The sequence below is a fragment of the Ochlerotatus camptorhynchus genome, unplaced genomic scaffold (assembly GCF_037179485.1).
Source record: "Ochlerotatus camptorhynchus isolate MF236.1 unplaced genomic scaffold, CSIRO-AGI_Acam_v1.1 ptg000550l, whole genome shotgun sequence".
In the NCBI taxonomy this organism is placed as follows: Eukaryota; Metazoa; Arthropoda; class Insecta; order Diptera; family Culicidae; genus Ochlerotatus; species Ochlerotatus camptorhynchus.
The window spans coordinates 4471393-4484584 of record NW_027041033.1 but is presented as its reverse complement, the minus strand read 5'-3'; the positions used below and the strand labels follow the sequence as shown (position 1 = coordinate 4484584).

General features: G+C 42.8%; 2 protein-coding genes across 2 annotated transcripts; both read left to right on the top strand.

Annotated features, from left to right (window-relative positions):
* On the top strand, nt 1-726 carry LOC135713283 (uncharacterized). The gene has a single exon (XM_065236367.1). The coding sequence runs from the start codon at nt 1-3 to the stop codon at nt 724-726; it is 726 nt and encodes a 241-aa protein (XP_065092439.1).
* A 5001-nt stretch (nt 727-5727) lies between these two features.
* On the top strand, nt 5728-7337 carry Rpt5 (26S proteasome regulatory subunit Rpt5). Its single transcript, XM_065236437.1, has 2 exons — nt 5728-6513; nt 6578-7337. Exons 1-2 carry the CDS (start codon nt 5859-5861, stop codon nt 7207-7209), a joined length of 1287 nt encoding a protein of 428 aa, XP_065092509.1. The 5' UTR covers nt 5728-5858; the 3' UTR covers nt 7210-7337.
* The last annotated feature ends 5855 nt before the right edge of the window (nt 7338-13192 follow it).

The following is a 13192-nucleotide window of genomic DNA, read 5'->3' as shown; positions in this document are numbered from 1 at the left end:
ATGATTGAAGCTGGTGAACCGTTCGAAGATCCTACTAACTACCGTAGTTTGGTTGGTGGGCTGCTTTATTTGGCTGTCGTTGCTCGGCCAGACATTGCAGCAAGTGCAGCGATATTGGGAAGAAGATTCAGTGCTCCTCGTGACTGCGACTGGACGACGGCGAAAAGTGTGCTCCGCTATCTGAAGGCTACGAAGTGCTATCAGTTACAGCTTGGTGGAGATCAACAGCAGAGCCTGACTGGCTTCTCGGATGCCGACTGGGCCGGTGATGTCAAGAGTCGTCGATCGACATCCGGTATACTGTTCAAGTACGGAGGAGGTTGCATAATGTGGGCCAGCCGTCGCCAATCATGCGTGAGCCTATCGTCGATTGAGGGTGAGTATGCGGCGCTAAGTGAAACTTGTCAGGAGGCACTATGGCTCAGGCAGCTCCTTCGTGACCTGGATGAGTCTCAGAATCAACCAACGATCGTCATGGAGGATAATCAGGGATGTTTGGCATTCGTGCGTTCTGATCGAGTAAGCAGAAGATCAAAACACATCGATACGAAGGAACGTTTCATACAGGAATTGTGTGTTCGTGGGGAAGTTCAACTGGAGTACTGCTCAACAGACAAGATGCAAGCCGATATTTTGACAAAGCCGTTGGGTCCTGTGAAGAATCGGGAGTTCTGTGAGCTGCTTGGACTCTACGAGGACTGTTCAAATGAAGAGATTTCACATTGAGGGGGAGTGTGGAAAGGTACAATGATGACCTCTTCGTAAGTATACCTTGTGCTTTTACCCAGCCCTACTGCGTACACCTTCTGTGCACATACACTTTGTTGTCGTATGCGCGACGGTAGAGAGAGAGAACCTCATTAGTTAAAAGTTCGCTACCGCGTGTGACGTGTTCTTTATCTCGATAATAAAGTCCCGTTGTAATCGTTAGATCTCGCGTGTAATTTTCTCCTCAAACGATCCGAAATCCTTTGATGGTGTTCCGCTGCATTGACCTGTACCAACAATCAATACGAAACTAACGATTTTAAATTGGCTCACCACTTTAGTAGCCTATTGGCCCCAAGCAAACGATTAACGTACCCTATTCTAGTTGAAATTCTATTACTACACTTTGTTTGTTTTGATTCGCTATGAAAGTTTGACAGATAACATCAGGGGTGTGTGGATTCATGCAGAACATGCAGGGGTGAGTGAAATAGCTTGGGACTGCTTGGGACCGTTGTTCTGGTACTGAGTGTGCCAAAAATAATAATGATTTTCTTCGGGACCCAGTGGTCTTAGAGTTACCTCTATGCCTGTACTCCGTCGACAGTTTCGAGTTTGAGTTTCTTTGCGAATTTTGAGTTCGAGTTTTTCCGCGAGTTTCAAGTTCTGAAATGTCAACGGGTGGAGGCTCACTCGGGAGCCAGGCGGAAGAAATAATCGGTGCAGTTGGAGGAAGTATTTTGCTGTCAGTAGTGGACAGGTTGTGTGGCTGAGAGAACTACTCGACGTGGGCGCCTTTTCCACCAGGATGCCGTTGATTCGGGAAGGCACATGAGACGCAGCTACACGGCAGGAGCAGGATCCGGAGGACGCAGTTTCACAGCGAGGATTGGCGATGGTATGCTTCAGCATAGCAAGCTTGGAAGAACCTGCAGGATGCTTTTCGGGATGATGGAATGACGCAACGAATAGGATTGCTGCAGAAGTTGACAAGCGCACTCATGACGACAAGCCACAAATTAATCGAAGTTGGTTTTTCGGTCGATGACACATGGCTAGCATGTCTGCTGTTGCTGGGATTGCCAGAGACGTACGAACCAATGATTGTGGGCTTGGAAGCATCGGGAATGCGTATTGCGGCGGATGCACTGAAGGCAAAAATCCTCCAGGATGTGAATATCGGCGGCGTTTCGGTGGGAGGTAGCAAGGAAGAAGCTTGCGACAGCAAGAAGAATGCGACTGGTGGTATGAAGAAGACTGACAAACCCAAGATCCAGTGCTACAGGTGCAAGAAATTTTTGCCATTTTTGCTGAATGTGCAGGAAACGTCACAGCGCGTGAGCTATAAGCAGACATTGGAGGAGAGTCCTACGACTTGACGATGTCCGATGTATTGTGCGTTCTGGATATTACGATCAACCTTCTTTCGGTCAGTAGGACGTGCAATAAGGGCTACAGTGTTCAGTTCACAAAGGATGCATGTGAGGTGTGGTCCATTAGTGGCGAGTTGATTGCAGCAGCGGCAGCAGCGTTGGTCAGCAGACGAGTAGTCAATGCAAGTTGTGTTTGACCAACAAGTCAATTTCTTACGCTGGCAAGTCGAAGGATGACATCATTCGGTGGTATCGGAGAATGGGCCATCTAAACGAGTTTGATGAAGCTCCGAAGGTTGGCAGATGGAGTTGATTTTGGTAACGGAAAGATTCCTGCTTGTGTCAACTGCTTGGAAGGGAAACACTTACGACAGGCGTTCAACAACGAGGGCACTTGTGCAACTGAGGTGCTGGTGCTGTTCCACGTGGACCTGTGTGGTCTGATGGAGGAGGTATCGATCGAAGAAGTTGATATTTTCTGTCACTTATCGACGATGCAAACTGCAAGTTGATCGTGTATTTTCTTCGGTCAAAAACAGAGGTACTTCAAAGCTTCAACGAGTACAAAGCTCTAATAGAGCCTGATTCGATCGTCTATCCAACCAATCAGTCAACTTACTGGTCGATTTAATCATCTGACCGATCGACCAACCAACCCAACCACGAGTGTCACTCAAAATGGTTGCCAAAAAAAATCCAGCGAACAGGACCAACACCAAGGCTTACGTCCCTTAAACAAATTGGTTCGAAAGATAAAGTATTGGGATCAATACTCTATCAATACTATAGTTTTCTTACTAATGAAAAAGAACGATTGATTCATTGCAATAATAACTAATGCTTGTAAATATCCTCAGCAAAGAAAACTTAAACATCAAAATAAACGGATCTGAGGGAAAGCAGCAAAAGCATACTCGACCGTTTGACAAAATATTGGGTCAATCAAGCAATTGTAAACAAATAATGGGAAAGTCAAGAACGAGTTCTCAGGTATTGAAAGGATGTAAACAATTGCGAGAGAATGAATAATTATCAAGCTAAATAACTTAAAAATTTAAAGTGATCGCCTCCGCACAACTCAGCTCAACCATAATCAACTGATCAAACTCATTATCAAAAAATAACGTTACCAAACCTCGGAAATAGGTACGTCTTGTTTTTCATCTCCAAATGAGCTAAATTATGTAAGTCTGCTACTTCCAAAACCAGATGAACAAACCCGATCGGTTTGAAATGTCGGAACATTTTTAATTTGATTGATCATTTGGTCTGTTCATATCTATCTTTGAAGAACACCCCATGCATTGTGATTATATTTTCTGTTTGGAAAATAATAATTCAAAACTAAAAAAAAATACTACTTATGTGTCTCGTTTGTATAATTATATAAATATAAATTGAGATTTTATCTGGGAACAGGAATATTTCGTTCTGAAAACTCGTTTTATATGGAAAAGTTCAGTCCGGTAATTTGTTGTCAGCGTTTAAATTACTTATACAAGCCAAAGATTTCAGCCAAAGTCAAAGGTTGTTTTAAGAATTGTCAACCAAAAAAACATCATCAAGATAGTCCAGGGGGAATGACACTCATTTAGATGCATTTTATTTCAAAACAGACTTGGCAGTACTGCTATGGCAAGCGAACGGAATAGAAATAATGCCACGGATACACTTGGATGACAAACTATGAGCATAACCATTATTTGTATACCAATTATGAGCACTCCCACGATAGTGGGCGTTCTCCAGTTATAAAAAACTATTTGAGCAACTTGTTGTCTGAGAAATATATGAGCTTTTCTCATGGAAACTCGACAACTTCACGAATTAGTTACATGGGTCTCCCCCAGGGCTCATGTTTAAGCCCCCTTCTTTATAATTTTTATGTAAAAGACATTGATGGTTGTCTTGATGAAAATTGCTCGCTAAGGCAGCTTGCAGATGACGGCGTTGTGTCCGTTAAAGGGCCAAGTGCACCGGACCTGCAAGGACCATTGCAAGATACCTTAGACAATTTGTCTACTTGGGCTATGAAGCTGGGTATAGAATTCTCTCCGGAGAAAACTGAAATACGATCTAAACTGAGTGCTTTATCGAACTGCTCCTATACTATCACCTTAGCTTGGGTCCCATCTCATTGCTCAATTCCGGGTAATGAGAAAGCGGACTCGTTGGCTAAGGTTGGCGCTATGGAAGGCGATATTTTTGAGCGACAAATTGCCTTCAACGATTTTTTTTTCTCCATTGCTCGTCAGCAAGTCCTCATCAGTTTGCAACAAAAATGGAATGATGGTGAATTGGGAAGATGGATACATTCTATTCTCCCACAGGTGTCGAACAAAAAATTGTTCAAAGGGTTGGCCACATGACATGAGCCACGACTTTATACGCGTTATATCAAGGCTTATGTCCAATCACTGCTCGTTAGACTCGCACTTCTATCGGATTGGACTCTCAGGCAGCAATTTATGGGCGTGGGTAGTGGTTATCACGATATCGAGCATGTTGTTTGGTCATGTACCTTGCACCGTGTTGCCAGATCTGAGTTATCCACATCCCTCAGGGCCCGAGGAAAACAACCCGCGATACCCGTTAGAGATGTCTTGGCGAGCCGAGACCTCGACTATTTGAATTTAATTTATGTGTTTTTAAAACGGATAGATCTGAGGATTTAGTAGTTAGTGTCATCTTGTGTTCTCACAAGTTGTTAGCTGCCCATCGGTGTACCCCCATGTTTGTCTTTTTCATCAGAGTGTCACTTAGTTCGAGATCAAAAGCACATTGCTCTCCAAACCTTGTGTTCACAATCCCTACCCTGCCATCCATTTGTTACAATTTGCTACCCCTAACCTCGAGATAGCCGCGAGTAATCGGCCCTCACTTTACTAACGTTAGTTTTAAGTAATTTTGTAATCTAAACAATGAATATCGGCTCTGCAAAACTACAGCAAATGAGCCTGGAAAAATAAACGCATGAACGCATGATATAAAAAAAAATTATGAGCACTATACAAGAACTACACATACAAAAACTATACAACCCTAATAAAAAAATAACCATAAACGAACGATAACCCAAATCATTGAACTATTCCACAAATGATTTGGATGATACCCAGAACACGTCGTTAAGCAAATTAACCATACAATTTTTATTAGGGAAGTGTGACCATAGATGCGCTTATAACTTATTATACAAATAATGCTCATGTTCATAATTGGTCATACAAGTGTATCCGTGGCATAAAAGATAGGAACAGAAAGATAAACAGGCTTGTTCAGGATATCTTGCAAAAATATAGACAGGGATATAGGAATGGAATGGAATAGATAAAAAATCTGAAATTTGTCATCGTTTATGTGGATGAGATTGCGGATTGTTTGATAAAATTGATGTGGGATAACGATGGATGTGGAGAATGTGTCGTTCCCCCTGAGATAGCCTTAACATTTTGTAACTGCTAGCAATGGAATAATTTTCCCGGATATCTTCATTCGACCAGGTTCAAACATACCGTTCTACGAAAGTAGCGCATTTTACCGGTAGCCCATTTTGACCGGCGGAGACCGAACCCGAAGGTAGCACATCATGCGAGCTATTTGACAGCGCGACCAACGGGAGAAGCATTTTCCGAAAGTCATCATCAACATTCGCAACAGGATTGTTTTGTGTCCAATAATTCCCTGCAATTATATCGTGAAAAACCTTGGAAAATTGTTCCGGAACCACCTATAACCGGCAGGAAAAGTAAGTAAGTAGTCCACTTTGCAATTACAATGGCCGGAACATTGGAGGACAAGTCCATCTGGGAAGATGGAGAGGAAACACTGGGCGAGGAAGTACTGCGTATGCCCACCGATGAAATCGTCAGCCGAACTCGTCTGATGGACAATGAAATCAAAATCATGAAGAGCGAAGTGATGCGAATTACCCACGAGCTGCAGACGATGAACGAGAAGATTAAGGACAATACGGAAAAGATCAAGGTGAACAAAACGCTCCCGTACTTGGTGTCCAATGTGATCGAACTGCTGGACGTCGACCCGCAGGAGGAGGAGGATGACGGAGCGGTGGTGGTACTGGATTCTCAGCGGAAGGGCAAGTGCGCCGTAATCAAGACTTCCACCAGACAGACGTACTTTTTGCCGGTCATTGGATTGGTCGATCCGGAGAAGTTGAAACCGGGCGATTTGGTGGGTGTGAATAAGGACTCGTATCTGATCTTGGAAACACTTCCGGCCGAGTACGATGCTAGGGTTAAGGCCATGGAGGTGGACGAGCGACCGACTGAACAGTACTCGGACATCGGTGGTCTGGACAAACAAATTCAAGAACTGATTGAAGCCGTTGTCCTGCCGATGACGCACAAAGAAAAGTTCAAGAATCTGGGAATTCACCCCCCGAAGGGTGTCCTGCTGTATGGACCTCCTGGTGAGGAACTTATTTTTAATTTTCGTTTGATTGAAATTTAATAATATATTTTCTTTATGAACAGGAACCGGTAAGACGCTGTTAGCTCGAGCTTGCGCTGCCCAGACCAAGTCTACTTTCCTCAAGCTGGCTGGTCCCCAGTTGGTGCAGATGTTTATCGGTGACGGTGCCAAGCTGGTGCGGGATGCTTTCGCTCTGGCCAAGGAAAAATCTCCGGCAATCATCTTTATCGACGAGTTGGATGCCATCGGTACCAAGCGTTTCGATTCGGAAAAGGCTGGTGATCGTGAAGTCCAGCGTACCATGTTGGAACTGTTGAACCAGCTGGATGGATTCAGTTCCACGGCGGACATCAAGGTCATCGCGGCGACGAATCGTGTTGACATTTTGGATCCGGCTCTGCTCCGTTCCGGTCGTCTGGACCGTAAGATCGAGTTCCCCCATCCGAATGAGGAAGCCCGTGCCCGTATCATGCAGATCCACTCGCGCAAGATGAACGTCAGCCCGGATGTGAACTTTGAGGAACTAGCCCGTTCGACTGACGACTTCAACGGGGCGCAGTGCAAGGCGGTGTGCGTCGAGGCCGGTATGATTGCGCTGCGACGTTCGGCGGTGGCCGTTACCCATGAGGACTTTATGGATGCCATCATGGAGGTGCAGGCGAAGAAGAAGGCCAATCTTAACTACTATGCGTAAGGGGTGCGACGTGGGATTAGATGGCCGTTTTTTTTTTTCTTTTTTCTTCGAGTAGGTAAGTCGATTTGTTCGCTAAATCTGTAACGTAACTTGCTTGTAATGGCAATAAAATTGTATTCTAACAAAAATTATCCGCGGAGCTTCCTCATCCGAAACACCGGTGCGGCGTTGAGCGAAACGCACTTTAATGATTAAACAATTAACCGATGGCTGTCGTACGGATCTCTCTCTAATTTGGTATTCAAGCATTGGTGAGCAAGAGACATTCGTTCAATAGCCATCGGTCCATTAGTTTAAAATTCGTTTGAGTCACCTTCTGGACCTCGTAAAAACGCTTTAGCCAGAGGCGTTGCGTGGTATAAGCGAGGGAGGGTCCACCCCGGATGGCATCCTTGGAGGGGTGACACCAGCGAGAAAAACTTAATGCTCTGGAAAGCTATATTAAAACATCAATGTTCAAGATATTATTTTTTTGTGTCCAGAATTTCGAATACGTTTCGAATCGTTCAGATTTTAAATAAAGGAGGAACTAAAAAATGTGCAAGCATAAGAACTAAATTTCCGAATCATTAACTAAATGTGTACATGGAATCTTGAAATAGGGGAAATGGCTCTAATGTTGGTCTATGGATCTAAGATTAGGTCCATCGCTAAAAAATGCTATTTATCAATTTTATCTAGATGAACGCGCCGGTACTAATGGATATTTTTGGTCGCTATTGAAAATTTAGTTGATTGCTGAATTTTTGTATGGGCCCAAATTAGGGGCATTTAGGCCGACATTACATCCATTTATCCTACATTCGGATTTTCTTTAGAATTTCCTTAAAATCATTCTAAAATTTACTAAGAGCGCATTTCAGAATTCGCCTAAAATATTCTTGGGTTTCTCCCTAGAAAACTCCATCATTAATTTCTTATCCCTAATAACTCTCCTTAGAATTTGCTTAAGTTAATTTCTTTAAAATATTTCTTAGAATATTCACGGCATACCCTTCAAAGTAATCCTATAATCTTAGATTCATTTGGAAATTTCCAAATTTTCCAGAGAATTCCTTTATAGTACGTTCAGACTATAGTTGATATCTTGATATCAACATTCATACAAATGATTTCCAGTGAATTTTGACTATGAGTGCCCATTGCAAGACAGCTTATATTACATGATATCAGCCATAGTCTGAACGTACACGGAAAAAGTTTACATGTAGTTTCCATTGAGAATGCACATAATATTTTTTCATTAACCAAACCAATGATATCTATCTCGATTTCACATAACATTCATGTGATCACATGCGTTCTATATCTAGATAGAGCTGGAATTAGGGCGTAACAACTTTTGTAAACAATTACTTCTTTTGATGATTTCTAGAAAGTTAAGGCTTGCCAACGCAAATCAACAACACCATCGGGTAGGGGAAGAGTTTTCCTACCCAACGGTTATGTTGGTTTGCGTGGGCATGCCTCGAGGCTGTTACGCCCTAATTCCAGCTCTATCTAGATATGATAAATCTCTGAAATTTCATTTGACACATAAGGTTCATGTGATTTTGTGGTACAATTCCCAATTATGATATTTGTTTATTTGGTTCTACATCAACAGACTGGGTTTAGTCCTAATGATGGATTAAGCAATACTAGGAAATACAATATAGTCAAGAAGTAACAAGCTGCAAAGGCCGTGAAATCCAACTTAATTCCTAATTCTTAAAAATATATCACGGAATCTCTGACGCAGCGTCTTGCGTGCCAAGTGAAAATCAAATAAGGAAGCAACACGATTGAAAACCCTTTGTAGCTCATTAATAGCACCATACGAACTATAGTTTGTACGACGAAAAGGTATCCTCAGCATTGCGTTGTTACGGAGTGCTCGTGGTTGAACGTTAACGTCGATTTGTTGTAGAATAGAAGGACAACCGATTCTGCCATGTAGAACGTCTACCACAAACAGGGCCCTTGTCGTATCTCTTCGACTACACAAAGGATCCAGGTGAATTAACTGGCACCGACTTTCGTAGCTTGGAAGGCGATGAGGATCCCTCCAAGGTAATCGTCGAAGGGCAAACCAGATGAATCGTCGTTGAATTGGTAATTGGGATTCCATACAGGGCAGCAGTATTCTAACACCGACCGGACGAGGGAGCAGTAAAGCGACTTCCAACAGTAGATGTCCGTGAAACTTTTAGCTATCCTGAAAATAAAGCCGAGCCTTCTGGATGCCTTGTCGATCACGTACGAGATATGCTGGCTGTATGTGACTTGACAATCTAAGATGACTCCCAGGTCCTTAATGTGATTCACACGATGAACGTCAACGTCTTCTAGGATATAACTGAATGTAATTGGATGTTTCTTCCGTGAGAACGTGATTACTGAACATTTTGTTGGATTTACAACCATGTGGTTCAGTTGGCACCAATTAGCAAGCGTTGAGTTGGAGTTGGAGAAGGTGGCAGTCAGCGATGGCTCGGATTCGGAGATAGACGTGGACCGTCGAGGACGAAATTGACGTCGTTGAAATACACAAGAAATATCAACGAGCCGAGGTGGCTACCTTGCGGAATACCCGAAGTGGCAGGGAACGAAGGAGATCGGCAGTCGTCGATTGCAACTTCCAACTGACGATCAGATAGATAGGATGCGAACCATCGTAGGAAACTGCCGTTTATACCGAGCCTATCCAGTTTGGCGATCGCTGTAGGATGGTTCAACTTGTCGAAGGCGACTGATAGGTCAGTGTAGATGACATCTGTATGCATATGGTCTGTCATACTCACCGTAATGTACGAGGTGAGACACAGAAGGTTGGAAGTAGTCGACCACCCTGCCATGAAACCATGCTGGGCTTCGCTCAAGTGCTGCTTGAAGTGACAAACTAATGGTTCCATAACGCACTTGCACTTTAAATGATCTTTATATCTGGTATTTGTGTGGTTTTACATGTATGAATTAACAAGTGACACAGATGCGTCTTTTCAACTTTAGTTCATTGACATTTTTAATTATTATTTAAAGTTTCTAGTCCTACCAGGCCTGTTCTTAAGAGTGACCACCTTGGTGGGATTGTTTTGTTTTAAATTGGAAAAGGGAAACTACTTATAACTACCGTCTTTTCTATATGCGAGCGGAACAGGAGCTTCTCATCGAATACCATTCCAAGGTACGTAACTTCAGCAGACCACTCAACCCTTGTGCCATCCATGACTACTGTGCAAGAAGGTGCCGGTATCAGTTTGGGTGATTGTCTATGGAGGAACATGATAGTTTGGGTTTTGGAGGCATTGATTTTGATTTTTCAAGTTTTTGCATAGTCAGCAAAGGTGTCAAGGCATCGTTGTAGTTTGTTTGTAATTTCACGAGGCATTCTGCCCTTGACTGATATCGCGGTATCATCTGCGAACAGGAAGAACACGCAACCGTCTCCGAGGGGAGGAATGTCAGAAGTATACAAGCTGTAGAGCAAGGGGCCCAACAAACTGCCTTGCGGAATGCCTGCCGGAATGGAAAATTTGTCGGAGAGACAACCATTCAACGATACCTTGAACGACCTTTGCTGAAGGTAGTTACGGGTAATTTTGACCAAATGCAACGGTAAATTGTAGTTACAAAGCTTGTATATAAGTCCGTCATGCCAGACATTGTCAAACGCCTTTTCGACGTCTAGCAAGGCCATGGCTGTGGACTTGGATACAGCCTTGTTACTTCGAATGTTGTTCATCACCCGTACTAGTTGATGAGTGGTGGAGTGCCCCTTCCTGAACCAAAACTGTTCCGGTAGGAGTAGCCTTTGGGATTTTCCTTATTAGAGATTTGTATAGATTTTTCTCCTTTAGCTTGCTTAAATCTTTGGTTTTTATTAGTTAGGTAGGTTCCGATTCAACACATTGTAGTTTCATTTTTATACCTATGATCTTGACTTTTTTACCTAGGGGATGAGTACTTAAGGGGGTTAGATTTTGATAAGTTCTTTAGTGGGAATGACACTGATGAAGACTGCACATTGTAGTCGAAATACGTATCTGTCATGGATACCAAAATTAATTAAGTGGAATTAAATGGAAGATAACCTTTTTTGCTGTTTTATTTAGCATTCCGCTAACAACCCAATTTCATTACTTCACAGGAGAATATTGTTTTCCTCCACAAACTTGAGCAATCTATTGAGAATGAGTTTCTCGAACAATTTGCTCAGCGCTGAAAGGAGGCTGACCGGTCTGTAGCTTGACGGCAATGCTGGATCTTTACCGGGTTTGCGGATCGGTATTATTTTTGCTATCTTCCAGATGCTTGGAAAGTAGTGCAGCTCCAAGCATCTGTTGAAGATGGCAGTTAAAACCACAAACGAAGTGACAGACGGAGCGGCTCGAAATTTGATTTGACGCACTTACATTTACAATTTTCGAGTGTACCTCACGGCAACACTATCTACTCATATGTACTAGATTAAACTAGGGGGTACCGCCTGTTATCTCTTTTTCTCTAACGAAAATTGAAAGGGAGAGCCTGTTGTCAAACAGCATGTCATTATATCGCTTCTTTTGTATAATGAAAGACCATAGGCCAAAATGATTAGGGATGAACACATCGGGTTAACATTTGCTTACAAGTAAACGATGTTGAGCTGTCAATGACTCGCGCTTGTTGCAATTGTTGCTACAGATTTCTTCAGTCCATGCTAGAAGCCTAAGTCACAGTCATTCGCGACCGAGAAGACATAGACATCGTTGTTAGACGCCAAACAGAACCCGGCCATACTCGGTATGCTGGTATACATTCACTCCTCCGTAGCGGAACTGGAAGGATCCACCCAAGCTGCCGGATATCAGTTTTGTCTGCTCCAGCTTCTTCTCATTATTCTGCAGAACCAGACAGTGCGAGTACTGGTCGTGTTTGCCAAACCAACCGGTGGAATACTAATCTGAAAGCCGATTTCTTAGGCACGTTGCATTTGTCGCAGTAGATCGTCACTTGCCGCTGCACTTTCATGGAGCGGATTACAATCGCCGTGGCAGTAGTTTCGTCGTACAGATCGATATCAACCCGATAGGTATGGCCGGCATGCTTCGCGTAGTGACGCTCGCTCATGTCACGGGGAATCCTTTCCGAACAGGCGGCGCATTGAAACTTCTGTACGAATCGATCGGGACATAGGATTTGATGTCACGCTTTTGTCTCTTGTTTTTGAATTGCGGACTGTTCGAAAAAAGTTTAAAACTCTGCAGGAAATTCAAAAATATGAAACTTTTTCTGAACTTGTACAGATAAAGTTCTGTTAATCTAATTTCTTTTTTTTCCTTTGATTTGTTTTTCGTCGATCTGGTTTTCCGTACTGAGCACCAATGCTACCGATGCCAGCACTGATAAAAATCCCCTTATACCTTTTGGCAAATTTCCATTGCTGATTATTCATAAAATGTATAAGGCTACCACCAAACAATTTATTCCGAACGGCCGGAAGACCAAGCTGAGGCATGGGATGCTCACTATGCCCCACTTGTTCACTATGCCCCTCTTACCCCTACCATAAAATCACAACGAAAATCATGGTATACGAGAAATGTACAATAAAAAAGGGGGCTAAGCATCTTAACAATAAAAAAATTGATTTTTGTCGAACAAATTTTATCTCATCAAATTAATTTTCATTGATAATTGTATCGTTAAAAACGAAATTTATTATTTCTCCTTTCCAATAATTTAATAATAAATTTTTAATGTGCCCAAAATTCAACCCTAAAATTCATTGTAATTTCGTTATTTTATTATAATTTTTTTGCGGCCATCCTCGGTATGCATTCGTTACTCCGTAGCGGAACCGGAAGCTCTCGACGAGGGCGATCTAAAGGAGGAAAATTTACTCCAAAATCATGCCGAGATCCATCGAATCAAAAAGGCGATCGACGTGCTGGAGGTGAGAATGAAGGAGGATCGGATGAAACAGATTTTTTTTTAAATTTATTACGGCTAGAGATGCTGT